Source organism: Varanus komodoensis, unplaced genomic scaffold (assembly GCF_004798865.1).
Source record: "Varanus komodoensis strain SLA01 unplaced genomic scaffold, ASM479886v1 scaffold1, whole genome shotgun sequence".
NCBI classification, from domain to species: Eukaryota; Metazoa; Chordata; class Lepidosauria; order Squamata; family Varanidae; genus Varanus; species Varanus komodoensis.
Window position 1 is genome coordinate 34,135,597 of NW_025335268.1, and position 18,840 is coordinate 34,154,436.

At 43.8% G+C, this 18,840-nt stretch overlaps 1 protein-coding gene across 1 annotated transcript in view; it reads right to left on the minus strand.

Annotated features, from left to right (window-relative positions):
* Positions 1-1,301: 1,301 nt before the first annotated feature.
* LOC123026771 (cation-independent mannose-6-phosphate receptor-like) overlaps positions 1,302-18,840 on the minus strand; it is a 70,279-nt gene continuing 52,740 nt past the window's right edge. Inside the window, exons 35-46 of the mRNA XM_044437213.1 lie at positions 18,234-18,395; positions 17,274-17,481; positions 16,743-16,889; positions 14,959-15,193; positions 13,316-13,449; positions 12,803-12,923; positions 12,541-12,687; positions 10,826-11,010; positions 8,719-8,905; positions 6,022-6,177; positions 4,872-4,941; positions 1,302-3,738 (exon numbers count right to left, since the gene is read on the minus strand). Coding sequence (XP_044293148.1) covers positions 3,325-3,738; positions 4,872-4,941; positions 6,022-6,177; positions 8,719-8,905; positions 10,826-11,010; positions 12,541-12,687; positions 12,803-12,923; positions 13,316-13,449; positions 14,959-15,193; positions 16,743-16,889; positions 17,274-17,481; positions 18,234-18,395 — 2,166 coding nt within the window. The 3' untranslated portion in view covers positions 1,302-3,324. The remainder of the gene's footprint in view (positions 3,739-4,871; positions 4,942-6,021; positions 6,178-8,718; positions 8,906-10,825; positions 11,011-12,540; positions 12,688-12,802; positions 12,924-13,315; positions 13,450-14,958; positions 15,194-16,742; positions 16,890-17,273; positions 17,482-18,233; positions 18,396-18,840) is intronic.

An 18,840-nucleotide genomic window follows, 5' to 3' on the forward strand; every position in this document is an offset into this window, starting at 1 on the left:
GTGGGGAGAGGTAGAACTTCACATAGCCCACTACTGTTATGCAAAGCATATTTGCACATTTTTGAACATGTTTAATCACACACACACACAATTTCCCACATGAAATAAGGTCAGGATCAGAAACTGCCAACTCATATTTACCTTTTATAAATAGGGAAGGTAAACCTATTAGGGAAGGACATTTCTCGGTCTTCTCCTAACAGGCAGAAGTCATGACACAGGCCAGAAAAGAGCCTATCAATAGTAGGGACAGAAAGTCAACTAAATGCCCACCAGCTGCTTCTCATGTGAAGACAACTCATGCCATGCAACAGAAGATGAAAAACTAAGATACTAACCTTGCTTTGAAGTTCTCAAGGAAGAAGTTTATGGAAGCAACAACTTTTGGCCCTCCATCTTGGACTCAAATTTTGCAGAAGGGTAGAGGCAGAATCAGCCAGTAAGATGAGCAGAGTTTTCAGCAGAGACAACTTCCTGTGATATCAGTGGTACTAATGCATGCTAACATAGGCATATGGTTTCTAGTTCCAGTGCGGATTGCTAGGGCATGAGGCAGTAGGTTGAGAGCACCAAGGACCAAGGCAAAACTTTGGGCAAACATGCATCATTAGAGCCAGGCTCCTGGTGCGTAAAAGCATGCATTTTGTGTAAAGAGCTTTCATCTACATCACTTATGAAGAACTGGGAATCAAGGCTCCTTTTACAGCAGCTGACAGTAACTTCTGGATCTGATAGCTTCTACACAGCTTGGACCATCTTGGGAGATGTGTTAACCATTTCCCCTCAAGAGAATTGTTCATACTGCTGAGTTCACCAGAAGTGTGCTCAGGTCTGCATCCATTCCTGTATTACTTCAAACTAGAGGTGCTGGACTTCAGCTCTCCATCACGAAAGCAATTGGGAGTGCTGAGCACTACAGGCAGCGTTGGGCAGGGTGTGCAGGTACAAAACCCCATAAATGTGGTGCATTGAAACCATGAAGAAGATGGCATGATTTAATGCAGGAATTTTCAGAACCAGTGTCTGTTCCTCTGAAAATTACTGCTCGGGCCTTAGATCAATGCATCCCAAAACACCAGTTCTAGTAGGCTATTTTGTTTACTCTGAGGCTGCAAGTATTGAGGCTTAGAGTCTTTGGATTTTATACTTCCCAACTCCTTCCCAAAACCACTCTAAATCATCCAACACCTCCTTCAGACTGGTTTCACCCCTACTGAGTTTGAGGCAGGCAATAAAACCTGTTTTGCAAGGCTTCTGGCTTCTAAAATTGTACTTGGGCTTTTAAAAAAATGATGTTCTGGTTTACTTTTCTGTTGCAATTTTATTGTATTTTACTGTACAGCATGCTTTCAGGGCCCCAGTGAGCAAAAAAAGTGACACATGAACACTTCAGACGAATAGTTTGAGTACAGCATTCTTGGCAATCCTTTTCCACAGCAAAAATGAACCTGGCAACTTGATGTGCTGCCTTTTCACCTTGTTGCTGAGTGTCTGGAAATATACCTCAATCAAAAGAGCTGAAAGCCTTCCACGTATTCAGTGCAATTTCAAGAGCTATTGTAGCCTCATGGCCTGTACCGTTAGCTAAGCTTATCGCTAAAGATCCACCCCATTATTTCTGGTACTCTGTCAAGTGGATAGAAGCCAGTCAAATCAATACCTGAACCAAGTCCCTTCATGGTAACACAATGGACTGGCCCACTTCCCACAACTGTTTGACAATTTCATTGTAGTGTCTTGCTAGATCTTTAAACTCTGTGGTATTACATACACTTCAAACTCAGAATTATATAAAAACTCCCTTCCCCCATTTAGAGACCCATTATAAAGGCATTTGACATGATTAAAAATTAATTTTATCACTTCAGTTCCTAGGGAAACATAATTTATCATTTATTGAAATTACTTGAATGCTTATTATACATTAAATCAAATCTCCAAATGGAAATCAATCTTAAGGAAACCAATGCAAGTAGGAAAAGGTATAAACAAGGAAGAGCTTCTGGCCAGCCCAAGTACTGGTACCTTGTCTATGGAAACTCGTTCACATGAGCGAGCCCCTGAAAAACCACTGAGCTGATGGGCAGCTCTTCACTCCATCTTACCAAGCACATGGTTTAATTAGTGTGGCTCCAACATGTAATGGACATCAGAATGTCCAGTGATCATACCCAAAGGGTACTCTCTTCACACCCCACATACCAAAAAATAAGCACATGCCTGTGCAATAAAGACTTTCTTTGGGCCAGTGGCTTCAGAAAAGCCTTAAATCTCTTTGGGGGCAGTGAAGCTGATACTAACCAAAGTCTGTAAGTTGGCCTGGAATAAAAAGTCTCATATGGTAGGGTTACAAGTTTCTTCCAGAAGGGATGAGGGTGGGTGTTCTTTTTCTAGCCCCTAAAGCAGTACAACATTTCAAAAAAAAAGGTGCAGGTTTTGCATTCTTTTTTGATGCATCACAATGCCATTTGGATCGTAGGCACTGCACCAGAAGTCCGCCTTCCTCACTGTTCCTAAAGAGACAGAAGGCCATCTAAAAAGAACCCACTCTTTGTTGGGCTCAATTAGTGTTAAACAGGGGCTCTGGCATGTTTTCCCAACAGTTCTGTAAATACTGATGAAAGATGTTGTTTGATTGCTACCAAAAAATAAAAAGACTCATCATGCAAAGAACAGCCACTGTTCCAAAGCTAAAGCTATAAAGATCTGTGACTTCCAGTAAAGACACTTTCCAAATCATAACAAGCCATTTTAAGTTAGAATACAGGAATCAAATGTACAGGCAAGTTGAATAGACCAGCTCCAAAATATACATCAAACCAACCTACCAAACATACAGAGAACCCTTCAACTCCACTTCACGTGACAGGTGAATCTGTACAACAAATACCCTGCCTGCAGGAAGAACGCATTGCCTTATTATTATTATTTCCATGAACCTGAGTAGTGAGAGCAATAAATAAAGGAGGGCGTTAAAATACAAGTCTCATCTTGAAGCTGAGGGGTCTTCTTTCAGATCTGGTCCTACTTTGGAAATCATTATGTAGCCTCTACCATCTACAGAGGGGGAAGAGTGCAAATCCAGGCTGAGAAGGAGAATTACCATCGTTCAGTTCACTGGATGCTAGAAATCTAGTAATCATTAAAACAGAGCATTGTAAACAACTAGGGTTGATCCTGCTTCTCTCCCTCCACCCTACATTCCCTTTGAAGCATTCCCTTGCAAAAGGCATCTGCAGCTACAGTCTTCATATTTGGTTGGAAGTGTTTTGTTGTCCCACCTTAACATACACACATGGAATTTTGAGTAGGCACAAGAGAAGGTTAAACGTTCAACAAGTCCTCATCACTATCATCATGGAAAGGTGCTGTGTTCATTGAGTTCTGCAGTTTCCGCTGGCCAAAAGCAAAGCTGCCTTTGCTATTCTTTCTGCCGTTTAGCAGGCCAGCTTTATCGCTGCTTGAATCATTAAAAGCTTTGTTCTGAGCAGGCCTGCTGGTGTCTGAGCCTCTCAGCTGGAAGTCCCTGGCTGAATGGAACTTCACCTCTGGTATAGTTAGAACTTCGTCCTCACTGTCCAGGTCATCTGCGTGAAGGGATGTGAGGGCATTAGATTTCACTGCTTTACTGGTGATGTGGCCATTTTCTTGTCCCCCGTTTCCCAGCTTCTGATTCGGTGCAGCAATTTCTTCCATGAGCCATTCTGTTTCAGTTTCATTCACTTCTTCTGTGTTTATCTGCCATTTTCAAGAGGATGTGGTTAGTGAATAGCTTTTCAAACAGCTGCTATAGCTACTCTGGGAATGTCAAAGGCAAGAGTGGTCTTAGAGAAGAACTATCACTCAGGTTGCCAGGTTTGATCCCTGGTACCTCCTATTTAGAAAAGGAGATGAGGAACAAGTGACCCAAACCCTTGAGTGCTGCTGCCAAGCCGAGCAGACTACACTGGGCTGGATGGGCTACTGACCTGGTTCCAAACAAGGGACCATCATTCAAACCACTGTGTCCTTTCACTCTCCCTCTATTGACACCTTATTTCCTACAGATGTACAATGTTTTAGCATAACAACTCAAACCTATTTCCAGTGAATTGCTCCTCAAAGACAGCACTGTTAGAAACTCCTTGTTGAGAGGTAAGCAAGCTGTTGCCCTCCAGACCTTCTGGACAGCAGCTCCCAGAAGCCCCAGCAAACATGGTCAAGGATCACAGATCATGGGAGCTGCAGTATGAATAATTAGCGCATTTGCAGGTTGCCTATCCGATCCCAGAGGAACATACTTTAAAGCAGGGGTAGGCAGCTTGTAGCCACCTAGATGTTTTGGCCTACAACCCCCATGATCCTCCACAATAGACTATGCTAGCTAGGACTGATGAGAGCTGGAATTGCTTCAATAATTTGTTGAATACCTGTAGGAGTCTGATCTGCTTATAACATTATGGAGTTTCTCTTGTGCTGCTGCACTTCTATGTTTCCATACTATAATTTTTTTTCTTGGAAAATTAGCACTTTGATAACCACAGATTTGGCTAAAATCCCCCAACACAAGCCATATGTTCTCAGTATTTTCCCAGCTGGCTCAGATATGAAGTTTGGACAAATGGGAAAAAAATCCTACACTTCTTCCAGAACAGAGAAGGGATAAGGAATAACAGTGAATCTCAACAGTTGAGTGTTATGACATTTTATGTGATACCCATTCTATATGGGTATTTTAAAAATCTCTTTTTTTCAAAGTACATCTAGATGTTTATACCTCAAGTGACTCATGCAGAGTTATGCAGCAATAATTTGAACATTGCACACACACAATGTTCACAACCATAGACAGCAAAATCTCTAATAGACCTATACACAGAGGAGCAATTTACCTTTGTATATTTATAGGAAACATTTGATGTTCTTCGACAGCAGTTGGCTAGTTTTTGCTTCACAGTCTCTCTACAAAACAGAAAGTTAGTCTTACATAGTTTGAGTTCACTATTATATATGCGCTTCATTCATGAAGCTCCATTATTAAGTGCTGCCAGTCCTACTTCACATTTTACAATCAGTGGATTCATATAGCTCAGTGGTTTTCAACCTTTCCACAGCTGGGGACCAGCAAAAACAGGAAATCCCCCTCATGGACCGCTGACGCAGAAACAAAAAGTCGTATCTTCCCTCCCTGCCCCCGCCCTAGGCACCAGCAGACCCCCATGAAGGCCATGCCAGCCGAGGAAAAGATGGTGGCGCACAGCCAGCCCCAGTGTCAGTCCACAGTGAGTGGGATGCAACTCCCTCATGGACCAGCAGGAATTCTCTGGCAGACCGGCACTGGTCCATGGACCAGCAGTTGAAAAACACTGATATAGCTCATACTGTCACTGTAATGCCTTAGAGGAATGTTGCAGGACTTTTGGGTGGAGTGAAATAACTTATACCTGGAGCAAACTCACTCAGCACCCAACACAAGTATTGCCCAAAAAATAATCAAGCGAAAACATGCAAGGGGGAAACCAACTTGCTGTGATTTTGTCATGAACTTGGGCATCTTCCCTAAGCATGATCCCCTGATGAAATGTTATTGGCTGTAACAGAAAAGCAAATGGGGGAGGGGAAGAGAAGTGGTGGAAGAGAGCTGGCATTCTAGGAAAAGGACTGTAGGAATAGATAATTTTGAGGAAAGAGTTGAAGGAGGAGAGAAAACTGCCTTGATGCTAGAGCAGAGGAAAAACTGTTTGGCCACAGTAAAAAGAACAGCTGTGTGAAGAAACGAAGAAGTATCCATGAATGTCTCGCCATTTGGGGTTGCTGGTGCTGGTTGTGTGGCAGCAACTGCTATGGCTAAAAGGCTGTTACTCTGATTAGCAATTCCAGTGTGAATTTGTAAATACTGGATACATTGTTCTGAATGGAGTCTGTATGGGATGTACCCGAAAGTGCATTTATGCGATTTCAAAAACTGCATGACAGTGCAAAGGGAAATGACAAAAGTCATGACAAAGCTTACAACCATTACAGATCCCTTTTCTGCCTTACCTCCTTTCCTTTTTGTGAAGTAATAGGATCACTAGGCAGGCCGTAAGAACCACAAGGAGCAAACTCAGAAGCGCACCGACTGCTTGACTTCTTCCTGAAAGGCCTTTATGAAAATTATCTTCCGTATATGATTTGTCATTTGTAGTCTCAGAGCTTCTGCAGGCAGTATAATAAATAATCTTAGATTATCTACAGAGCACAGTATTGTCTTTCTAGTCAGGCAAAGCACCCCATGAATTTAGAACTAAGAAAAGCCATGATAGACAGACCAAAGGTCATCTAGTCCAGCTGACCCATTCATTTTAAGTCAGCCAGTCCCATTCCAGAAAGACCATCAGGAGCTCCTCTGCACAGGGGCGAAGATGCACTGATACTGCGAAGTCTGGGGCACTTGAGCTTGGCAGATTTCCTGCACTCTTTGGGTCGAATGATAGGAAGTGTGCCAAGTGTGTATTTATTAACCTGTTTAACTATGTTATAAATTGTTTAGTTTAACTTATGCAAATTTGTTTTAATATATTGTGTTATGTTTTACTGATTGTAAGCTGTTCAGAGAGCCAGCTGAGTGAATAATATACAAAAATTCACTTATTCCTAAATAAGTAAATAAAGTGAGGATTTACCTGCAGATGTCTGTCTTCCAAACAGGCTCTGGTTTGCATATTTGTTAAGCAGTAAAAAGAACCCTGCAAGTTTGTGCTATTTGTGCAAATCCAAAATAGTACGTGGTTAACATGTGATTTGCACAAATCATGCAAGGACCAAGTGTTTTTTGAGTGCAGATTAGTGTGAATTGGTTCATTTTATACAAATTGCCTTTACAGTTCTTTTCCTCCAATTGCACAAATTACAGCCTGTTATAGCGACAGGATTCTGCCACCTGGCTTCACTGCAAGTTTGTCAGTAATGGGTCAACACCAGCACAGAGCTGACAAATGGGAATCTGGAGAGCTAAACTTTGAAAATCCTTTAGATGCTCACCCCACCTACCCCCTGTCAGATCCTCCACACATCCTTCCATAGGGGGGCTCTGGCAGAAAGAAAAGGATAGAAAAGCACCGCTGAGTGAACAGATCCTATTTGACCTTGAATCCAACCCCAAAAGCATGCTTGAAAACCATTGAAACTGATCAAATACAAGGATTATCAATAAGTTTTTGCCAGGATGCTTAATCTGAAACATGCTGCCTAGAGAGGTGGTGGGCTCTCCCACACTAGAGATGTTCAAAAGGAAACTGGACAGCCATCTGAGTGGGATGGTATAACTTGGTGTCCTGCAACAGCAGGGGGTTGGACCCCATGGCCTTCCTGGCCCCTCCCAACTCTACTATTCTATGATTCTGTGTGTGGGGAAACTGGTTCAGGATGTGCTAATCACCTGCCCGCACAGTAGTGGTTCCTATCTGTGCTTCTTGAGAGTAGAGCAACCAGCTTCTCCCAGCCAATTTCCCCATTACTTCAAGACCACTCAGCCAGATGTTCAGTCAATGCCACAGGCCCCACAGGAACCTGCTTGGAGCCACAGCACAGCATCTTCTGGTCCCTCAGGTCTTTCAACACCTAAAAACTGCCAGGAGCAGTCACTTGGGGATTTGAGATTCTGCCTGATTTGAGATTCTGCCTGCAGCAGTCACAGTCTCTTTCTATCCTCTCAGCTACTCAGGTGGCAGACGGGTTAAACTGTTGCCTAGGCCTTTACCCTGCTACCAGATTCCTCACACATCCCTACCATGCACAACATGGTCTACGGCAGAGCCTTCTCAACTGAAACACCCCGCTGCACTCCCTTCCAGCGGCAAGTCGTTTGTCCCATACTGTTGTCATTCAGCTAAAATCATTTATTTCTACTCCAATTTCAAACTGGAGTTTTGCGTTATTTTATTATGGAATGGCAATTCCAGAGGTATAAGTTTAATGGTGCTTATGTGCCATAGCGTGTCATGTGGACTGTTAGCTGCTCTGGGTCCCTTGTGAGGACTGGTGGGACAGGAACCAAGAAGCAGTAATACATTATCCAACTGCCTGCCTGGTATGGTCTTCAAGGGAGGCCCTTCTTGAGTTGCCCCCACATCAGAGGCAAGGCAAGGCAAGGGGCAACAGAGGAGGGGACTTTTCCTTCAGAGGCATCCCAGCTGCAGAATGTCCACCTGCTGCCAAATGCATTAACTTGAGCCCTGGTTCAGATGTACCTTTCCTGGAATTTTCATCAGTTCCTATTTTTAAGGATGGGTAATTTTAGCAATTTGCCACTCCCTTGATTCATTGGTTTCCTTCGATTGTGTGTTAAAACTTTCTTTGCTTTCCTCTAGATTTTTAAAACTGTATTGCAAGCTGCTCATGGATAAATCCTTCTGAATGATGCCTTGAATACTTAGGTTGCACTAGTTGGGTTGGCTTCCCAGGCTGAACCAAGATCCACGGGCAACAAGACTAGAGGCAAAGCTGCCAAAATATAATTTGGAAAGCCCATGGTTTATACATTTGGGCATTTTACTAGGTGACTGAATCAAAGGAGTTTTGCCTCCAAGTGAGACATGTCAATCAGATGTTTATTATATTTGCCTTAAAAATAACTAGAGGATTACTATGGACACCAGTGAATGTTATTCCAGATAATGTTTCCATTGTGAACAAATCTTCTGCTATTCCGAGGGGTAAGAGGTCAGAAGTCTTGCTATTTTCAAGGGGTTGACTTACAGCAAAGGGCAGACTGCTGAGGTGTACCAGGTAAACAAGTACTGGCAGTCTGACGACTCATGGAGAAATTCAGGGATGCCTTCTTTGGCCTGTTGACTGCAGTGGAAGAAAATAGTGGAGGATGCAGTCTTTGTTCTGTCTCTACCACAACTGGAGTCGGAGGTGAACACAACATCCAAATCATCATCTACAAAAAGAGAAAAGATTAAAATTATTTATATTAACTTTCTAGAGCAGCCTTCTCCAGTCTGGTACCCCTGAGGATGTTCTGAATGACAACCCCCATCTGCTCTGGAGTTTGCGTTGATGTGCATTTTTATCCAAAACATCTAAAGGCGAACAGGTTGGGGAAAACTCTTCCAGAGCTACAAAAAGAGGCAACAATGTTACTGAAGTTGTTGTGGATTAAAATGTCGATTTTAACCAATATCTACAAAGCTTTAGTTATAATCCTATGACGCAGCACTCTGAGAGTTGGAGACATTTTTTCCCTCTAAGCTTACATAGCACTGAACCCTTGAAGGTTTTGCTTGGTCTTCCAGGTACCTAAACACATCATGCTGTATCAGTTTGTTGAACATTTTCCAGATCCTAAGAAACTGTTATCAGTGCCTTGATAATATGACATCTTTTGGCCCCACATTAAAGAAAGCAGCGATTTGGGGCAACTCAGAGGAAAGAAAATTGCTCATTAATTCCTCCAGCCAGGACGATTTTAAAGCCATAAAACTGGTTGAGGCAGCAAGTCTTAAATGTATTGCCCAGGAAACTTGCTGAATGGAGCTCATTTGTCAGCAGACATTACAGAAGAAACTTGGCCATGTGGGAGTACATTGCTAATTGATACACACTGCACTAAATGTTCTGCATAGCCCTTGTGCAGAGAGGGGGAATAGCTGTCACACAGTACAGAGAAAGAAAGGGAAGGAGGGAATGTTTCAGTTTTGAATCAACTCTTTACATGGTCAGAGGCCTCTCCCACATCTTAAGAAACTACTTTGATTTATACTGTACAGTAACTGGTAAAGCTCTAATAAAAGGATTGTGCTTCTAAGTTCTCATTTAAGTCTGCAGGAGAGGAAAAGAGGTAGGGAAGACCTGCTCACTACAGCCTTTAAGGTCAGCTTAAATTACAGGAGGAAACACTTCAAGATTTTCCAGTTTAGAGGAAATGAAAGGTGTTCTAATTGCTTTTGAACCTCTAAGTGTCAGGGCCCTATTCGTAGCAGGTATTTCTTATATGCACGCCTAATGATAGATGGCCAGTATCTAAAATATTAGCAAAACTATGTGCATTATGTAGACTCCTGCTCATAGTAAAGTCATGCCATTAATGCCAACCATTGAATTTCACCACAGTACTTGTTTATACTGAGGAAGACTATGAAGGGAAAAGGAGAGAGTTGGGTGAAGAATTGGTTCTTCATTTATCCATCTTCGACTCTTAACTGTCTTGCAGTTTGGAAAAGCAAGAGACGGCCGGGTGTGTTTGTAAACCCGTTCCCAGTTTGGTAGGGCAAATGGGGTGCAGAATGTCAAAAACTGTGTATACACAAAGCAAACCGCTTCTCCTTTGCCATACTCTTTCGCCATTCCTTGCCTTTCCCAGCTGCCTTTGATAGCTTAGGAAGACAATAAAGAGAAGCAAGCCAACAGGGGGCCCACTTCTTTATGTGTCTTTCGAACCCTCACTGTTGAGCCCAAGAATGGCTGGGAAAAGCAAGAAGAAAAGTTTCTCTAGTCCAGTGAAGAACCTTAGCCTCAACATAAGCCAGGCCAGGGAGTAGGGCAAAAGAATCAGAAAATAAAGGAGGCAATTTGTTTTGGTCTGTCTCCCCATGGCCAAGCAGCCAGGAGAGCAGGTGGAGAAGCACTTAGGCCAGGGGTAGGCAGCAGATGACACTCTTCGTGAAAGGTGCTGGACTGAGGAGCCCCCACTTCTGGAGCCCGCGAGTAAACCCTTTGACGGGCATTCCTCTACTGCACGGAAAAACTGCAGGCTCACTAGAAGGCAAAAACATGAGTTTTGAAATACTGGAAAGCAACAAAGGCAATGCCCTGGCCACCACAATGTAATGAGTTGTTCTTAGGAGAGGTAAGCACTTACCTTGGATATAATATTTCGCCTTGCTAGAAGACCCAATTTTCCGAAAATGAGTCCCTGATGTTTTAACTTGACATATGTTGGCTGACAAGCATTGTGAGTGCTTTGAGTCCGTGATAGAAGAAAGCTGAATCTCATAAATGTAGGTATCACCATTAGTTCGGATATCACCAGAAGCACTGTGTAGTCTGAAAAAGCAAGAGAAGGTTTAAAATTGAACATAAATTCATACCACACAAATGTAACCGCTATTATCGATTTTTATTGATTTTTTATTTATATCCTGCCTTTTTCCTACAAAGGGCTCAAGGCAGCTTACATCCTCCTCCTCCTCCATCTTATCCCCACAACAACAACTCTGTGAGGTGGGTTGGGCTGAGAGTCTGTGACTGGCCCAAAGTCACCCAGGTGGCTCCATGGCCGAGCGGGGACTCGAGCCCAGGCCGTCTGAGTCCCAGTCCCATGCTCTTAACCACTACGCCACACTGGCTCTCTCTTCTTCTATTATTGAAGAAAGGCTTCAGGATCAGTCACCTCTTCTTATCTAGTTGATAAGAATTCACTATTCAAGATGGTCTGTATTATTTCAGCTTAAACCTCCAGTCCACTTCCACCCAAGAGGGGGACCGTCATGGCTCATCTCCAACTAAGCTCCTGGAAGGAGCAGGTTGGCTGCTGTGCAACTAGAATGCGCTATTGAACAGACTTTGGTCTGATCCAGCATGGCCTCTGTATTTTTATACTTTCAGGTATGTTACACTGCCACTGAATGTTATAGCCATTTTCACCAATATCTGTAAAATCTTACTAAATCTCACACAGAAGCATAGAAACAGAGCAAGTCAGAAGGGGTCTCCGGGCCATCTAGTCTGACCACCATCCCCCACCACAGCTCCAGCCAGCTCTGCTCATGACATGCCTCTCACTTCTATACAGACCACAACAAACGTTTTGTAAGCCCTGTCAGAAATGCCCTTCCATTCATTTCTCCAAACTAGTCTGTGCATCCCCGTATCTCATGAAATTAAAGCAGGCACGTTCCCAATCAGAGTTATTCAGGACTCAGCAATGGCCCTTGCATTTAATATATTTAATCATGCCCTTTGTCTCAACAGCAAGCTCTAAAATAAATCAAAGGAGCCCAGTGTTTAAATCAAGTACTGCAAGTACACCTTGCTATTCTGTGGGTAGGAACACACCTTACTTAAGGAAGCACCACAGTTACAATGATGTTCAGCTAAAGTGCCCTTAAAAATAATTTAAAAAGTTAAAAAACATGTCTCTCCTGAACAAGACTAAAATGGATTTTACTCATCAACATTGCCATCTTAAAACTGTACTTAATTAAATTGGCAGACATACATCTCTTCAACACATATGAAGATTGCCAACACAAAAATAAACAGATTTTCTAATGAGCATACTGAAAAATCTTTTCTCAACCTCCAAAGCCTTTTAAAGATCAAAATTGAAAAAGTACAACAATCCCTCCTCTCCAATTCAAAGTCCACCCACCGAAAAGCCTAATTTCTGATTACCTAGGGTCACCAGGTAACCTGAAACCTCACACAGGTGTGAAGCTTTGGTTCCCCACTTCAAATATCCCCCCCCATTGGACTCTTAGTTTTTAAAAGAAGCCAGTGACAACTAAGATAGCTGGCTTTTTGTACCCCTGCCCTTTCCACCAGCTCCACTGTATGCCAGGGAAGATTACTTACTTGTAATAAATGTCACCCAAACTGAAGTTCTTCCCTGTTGCTGGATTTATAATCGTGCCATTGATTATGCTTACTTCTTGGCGTTTGACAGCACAAGCAGCCCGAGTTTCCCATGTAATGTAATAGGTGCAACTTTCTTCATCGATCCTAACAGGAAATATTTAACCAGCAGGAAGTGTATCAGCACTAAATGAACATGTTTTCTTATTAAAGAACACAGGAAGTGCACCAGTGAGACCGGACTTCCTGGCCCCATACCTACCTACTGATTCTTGGTTTGCCAACTGTTTCTCCACATTTCATTTCAATCACAGTTGATGCTTTTTTGTTCCCTTGTGGACAGTCATAGCCATTGGAGTAACTGACAAGAAATTTATCACCTGAAACAAAGCACCAAGTTCTTGTAAATTAATAGCAAATGAAGTCTGGCTTGAATTTCAGAAAGTGTCAGGAAAGACACAAGCAAGACTTTGACACCAAAAAATAAAAATAAAACAATATTAATACATCAGTTTTTCTACAATACTTGACATTTTGGAAAATGGCTAGGAGGTTGCTAGCTATGAAAGGGTTTTTCCAGGATTCAGGGAAACTTCTAGCCCCAGAGAGGGGAAATATAAAATTGCACATAACACACATTTGTTGGAATGAAGGCAAGTTGAATCAAGCACATTTTCCTTTCAGAGGCAGGATTTCTACAGCTGACTATTGAGTCACACATTGCTTTCTTTCCCTATCCACAGGGAAAGCTCCAACAGATATACTGTACCTGTGGTCACGTTAAATTTCTGCATATGAACTAATCCTAGAACTTGCACAGCCCCGTTCTTAGTTTTCCGGCAAACGCTTGCCCGCTCTGGGCAGCCTGAGGGTCCTCCATGGACTCTCTGACAGAGATTCATGTAGTAACTGTAAATGAATACGGAAAGAGAGGCAGCTTGACTCTATATTTTGAAGAGGCAGTATATCAACTCAATAGTAAATTGGTTTTTAAAGCATTCTACTCTGCTCTTCAGTCAAACAAGGCTCTTTAGGAAAAGTGCACTCCAGATTAACCGAGTTTGGATTCTACACCACGAAAACTGGAACACTGCAATCTGTGCAAATTTGCACAACTTATTCTACCTTTACTTGCCATGGGGGGTGGGTGGGGGGGGGGCAAAGAGCTGTGCCAGGACATGCCCACAAGCCTGGACATTTGTATTCAGCAGCTTCTCCAGCCTGGAGATTTCGGCAGCCAGCACCCACACACTTCAATGCATATCTTCATGGTAACAGGGATTAGACATGTGTTTTCATTACTTAGGTGGCTGAATTTTGTGTTTCATTACCCCATCCCATGCTCCTATGGAATTGCACATATGCTCATACAGAATCCAAGTACCCAGAGGTGATGTCACCCTTGCTGCTTCCACATCACCAAATTCTACTGATGGGGCAGCAAAAAGGTTGCATGTCCGCTTGAAAACAAGGCGTGCAAGGAGTACAGTTTGCCACTACGTCAAGGTGCCAAAATTTGGTGGTCTGGCAATGCCATTCTGGGGTGTGGCAAGGACCACAAACAGTATTGGGGGGCAGAGTAAGGGGATACCTTGGGTATGGTTTTGTTTCTAGGGAACAGGCACATATGCAAGCCTTACTGTGGCACATAAGCCAAAGTGCCTCCTACCTGAGATTGTCCAATTAAACAGCTTGTGCCACTTTTGGTAACCTACAAGTGGTTGTCCATCTTTGGTAAGCTACCTTGGGTGCTTCAAACTGAATCAGAAAGGATTTTTTTTAGTAATCTCTTTCAGAAGGATACCTGCCCATTTTTTCCCTTGAACCTCTATAAGAACTCTTGAAGAGCTGTTTGCTTGCTTGCTAAGGTGTCTTTAACCCTGGAGCCTTTCCAGTTATAAATGTAGTTTCTGTCTTCTGAGGGTGCCGAAGAATATTGCTCTAGTGTCATGTTTGATCTACCAACCTGCTTCATCACCAAGCCCTGTAGATTAAAGTCAACTAAGACTTCAGTCAATTTTAGGCCTTCTGCAGAAATTCATATTTCTCCTTTAAATTCTTTCCTGCTTCACAACTTCTCCTATCATGCAAAGCATACTATTCCATAGGGCAGACCAAGTGGCACCGGCATTTCTGGCTAATACACGCCCCTTTTAAACTGGTGAACCTACCCTATGTCACCTTGACAGATCTGCTCCCAGTTTACATGTACCAAACACAGAGGAGGAGAGAAATCAGCCAGTGAAAAGGAGTGCAAAGCTAGCCTTATGCACATCTTAGGGCGACACCGGCAGTCTCTTCTGTCCAGCCTCTTGACCCTTGCGCAATATGCAGCCACCTTGCAAATGTGGCATTTGGTTCGCTCACTGAACATGAACCGGTGAGGTGGTTTCCATTAGAATTCCGAAAGAGACTCACGTGCTGTCCTTGTCAGCAAAGATCCACGAGCCTGTAAGGGAGGAGAGCATCCTCAAATCATAGGTCTGGTGCTTATGAACAAACTTGCACTCCATTTGCCTGGGAGGACACACAACTCTCGTCTTCCATTCAAACGTTACAGCACAGCCCAAGGTCTCACTTAAGAGCTGGGGCTTCCCATTATCGGCATTGTCATCACACTTGAAAATAATAGTCGATTCCCGAAGCACAGATCCTGCGGGACATGAAACAGAAGCAACTGTAAATCCATGCCTAGATTCTATAGCATCCGCCAACCAACCTTTCAGGTATTTCTGCATATATTCCCACAAAAGCACAGACAGTCCTGGCTGAGCTGAAGGGTGAATCTGTGCAGAGAAAGAAACTGCTGCACTGGGTAAGACCAGACACATCCATCAGAGAGCCCTTTGCTTGCCTATTATATGCTCAGCCTGCAAAACTTCCTGGTTCATGGAGCTGCACATGCGAATGCTTTATTTAGAGGCCTGTAAGAAGAGTCAAACTAGGCTACGTGAATGGTCCCCCAGGCAGTTCAGTGCAAAATATCAGAAAGCATTCAGTGTAGTGAAATCACAGCATGAAAGCAGAAATAAAAATTCTCAACAGCCTTTGTGCAAGCCTAGTGCAGCATCAGGAAAAATACTAAAGGAAATGCAAGAAGGGGCAGACTGACTCCCTAGAGGAGAGAGGGGGAAAAGAGTGGGGAGACCCTAGCAACCCTAATGGGCCATGATTTGAATGTGGACAGTAAGCCAGGGATGGCTGTTCCAAAGCATCATTCGGCCACCGAGTGGAGCAGCTGTCTCTGGCACTGGCCTGACCAAGCGCAGCAACAGCTTTTTGCCACTCCCGCTGAGCCACTTGCTCACTACTGCCTGCAATGCACAGAGGGTTTAGTTGCTTGGGTTCAGGCAACACCACCTCTGAAACAAGCCATGGGTTGTCAGGGTGGCTTGCTGGGGGCAAAAAAGCCACCCTAAAGCAGCAGCCCAGGTCTGCACAACGTAACCACCCACTTTGGTTACCCATGATGGTTTTCCACAGCATGTGAACCCAGTCAGTGTTAATGCATGGCTGTTTTTCACAATTGCTAAGATTCACATTTTACAAAATGCATACACTGCTTTGTAACTAAAAAGATTCCTGAGCAGTGAACAGTAAAGGAAAAAAATATACAAATGATAAAATCTGTAGAATCAGCTGATGCCAACACAATAATGGACATGCAGAAAAGGCTTGTTCAGATAATTCTATCTTTAGAAGACACTGAAAAGAGAGCCACACTGGTGCATGTCTAATGTTAGCTGACAAGGAATTCCAGAGAGGGACCTGTTCCATTCGAAGCTGTGCCCTACATCAGTGGTTTTCAACCACCGGTCTTCTATTAGCATTTTTACTGCTCAGTTTCTGGTTATTGTAGAGAATTTTCATTATTTTGGTACTCCATTTAAAAACTAATACACAAAATACTCTACTATATTATGAATATGATGCTTTTTTATGTCTGCCTCAGCGGTCCTCAAAATAATTTTTTGATTTTTGCCAGTCCTCAACTGTAAAAAGGTTGAAAACCATTGCTCTACATGACCACAAAAGCTACCAGGAAGGCTTCAGCAGACACCCTCAGCAAGCAGGCAGCCTGGCACGGGCGAAAATCACTTCTGCGCATCAAAACTGTGAGCAAACTGGGGTACTTCCTTTCTTGTGGCTGCTGCTCTATCCCTAGTTTCAAACTTGTCCCAGCAACATGTCCTTTCGCTTACCATTTACACAGAACCCCCATTTGTGGTCTTGTTCCAAATTGTCTGTAGTGGCACACCAGGGCCGCTCACGTCCCTCTGTAATACACGTGTCGTAACTTTTGCCCTTGTGCTGGAAAGGGAAGACACAACGCTCGCCCATTTCAGTAACTGTAAAAAGAAAAGTGGGAGGGGGTAAAGCATGCTGTGAATCGCACCTCTGCAACAACGAAAGGTGCAATGGAACCGCGCCTTTCATGAGCAGGCTGTTGCCCTGGGTGTCCGCTACCACCCGCAATTAGGAAACACAACAGCCCACAGTGACCACTTTTGCAGTCGATGACTGATAATTTCCCATGTGAAGCCTGTTTTGGATGAGAGCACTTATGCCCTGGTCTTCACGTGAACTTTCACTGAGACTGCTCTGGGTGTCACTGTCTTCGATCCATGCCCTGCAACTTTGGTGAGAGGGAAAAGGTAGCTAGATGCACAGGCTTAAGTACTGCCCCAGAGGTAGCAGAGAACCCCTTGTGATTCCTTGGAAGGAAGCCGTACCTGGAGGGCACACATCACCACTCTTGTACCGCACAACGACGGCTTCCTCTTCGTGCCAGTAGTCCATCCACATTGCCTTCCTGTTGCCAAATGAGACGGCACTGTTGCCGGAGACCAGGCATACTGCTGCGTCTCTGCATTTTCCTTGGGGCACCTCCGTGGCACCGGAACATACCCCTAGATGGAAAAACTTGCCCCCGGATGGGACCTGTGGGGGCAGCCGAGGCCAGACCATTACTGAATTGCACACAGGGTATGAGAGCAATGCTGAAGTGCACGCGCATAGATCAAGGGTCAGTACATGGGGAGCGGAAACGGTCAAGGCTTGCACAGCTGCTTAATGGAGATGCAAGGAAATGTGTGAAGAGGACTGCTGCAGATAATGCATTTATTGGCTGCCATCTGGGGTCGGATGGCAGTCTCAGTTTCAACTATTCTGCGCTCCCATTGTAATTTGAGAAGGTAGCTGTCCCTCCCCCACCCTGTTGCTCCCATGTGCCATTCTTTACAAAAAGGGTGATATGCCTGTGGCTTCTCTTGCATTCCTTCTGTTCCACCTAGGAATATAGGAAATGCTCCAATCAGGAGCTTCCCTCCTAGAAGATGGAGGTCCATACTGTAGGTGACCTGGGAAAGTACCCCAAGAAACTAGTTTAGAAAGCTTTTAAAAGTGAACAGGTGCAAACTGTACACATAAGGAGGTTCCTGTCCAGGAACAGCAACAGCAGCCTGAAGTAGCAAGTCTGGATACTATTCAGGGAGGAGAAGCTGCCACAAAGGGGGTGTAATGCTGTGAACACCAACTAGAGGTGCTGGGACTGAACCTGAGACTTGCTGCATGCCAAGCCTGGGATCTACCCCCAGAGTGACGGTCTCTATAGCTGAGCATGCTCGACTTCACTTGATGGGAAAGCAGTAACCAGGTATGCAGCTCCCTGGCTGGTCATGGCAATACATCACCTTGTAAAGGGTTCCAGAAAGACTGGATAGGTTGAAGGAGTAGTGCAAGCGTTCATCAGACACAGAGCAGCCTGAAACAGCGACTTTATCAGGGCATACCAATGGGGTGCTCCATTCAAATATGTATTTGCAGGCTGACTGCTCTATCATTTTGGGTTTTCCCTGCAAGCAAAATGCAAACAAGATTTAGATCGGAGAAACCAGATAACTAGCTAGGGTAAGATACTCATATGAATGATGGTTACCTTTAGAAATTAAATGCACGCTGAAATTTGCTCTTTTGGAGTGGGGAGGGGAGCTTTTTCTGCTTATTCAATTGCACAAATCCTATATTTTTCTTCATCCGCATGAACAAATTTGGTAAGGGACTGCTTGACAGGGCTATTAAAAAAAGGCTATTCCAAAGAAAGTCTCTTCAAAAGCAAGCAAATAAAGTAGGGGCATGCTGCGAGCTTATGCTAAAGGTCAGACCACATTAAGCAAGCGTGTCTATTTGCGTCAGGTGCTGTTTGATCAAGGGCTTTATGCGGTCTGCATAGCTTCTTGCCAGCACTGCTGATGTTAGGCTCATTTTTAACTGTGTTTTTACCAGTGTGATGAGCACACT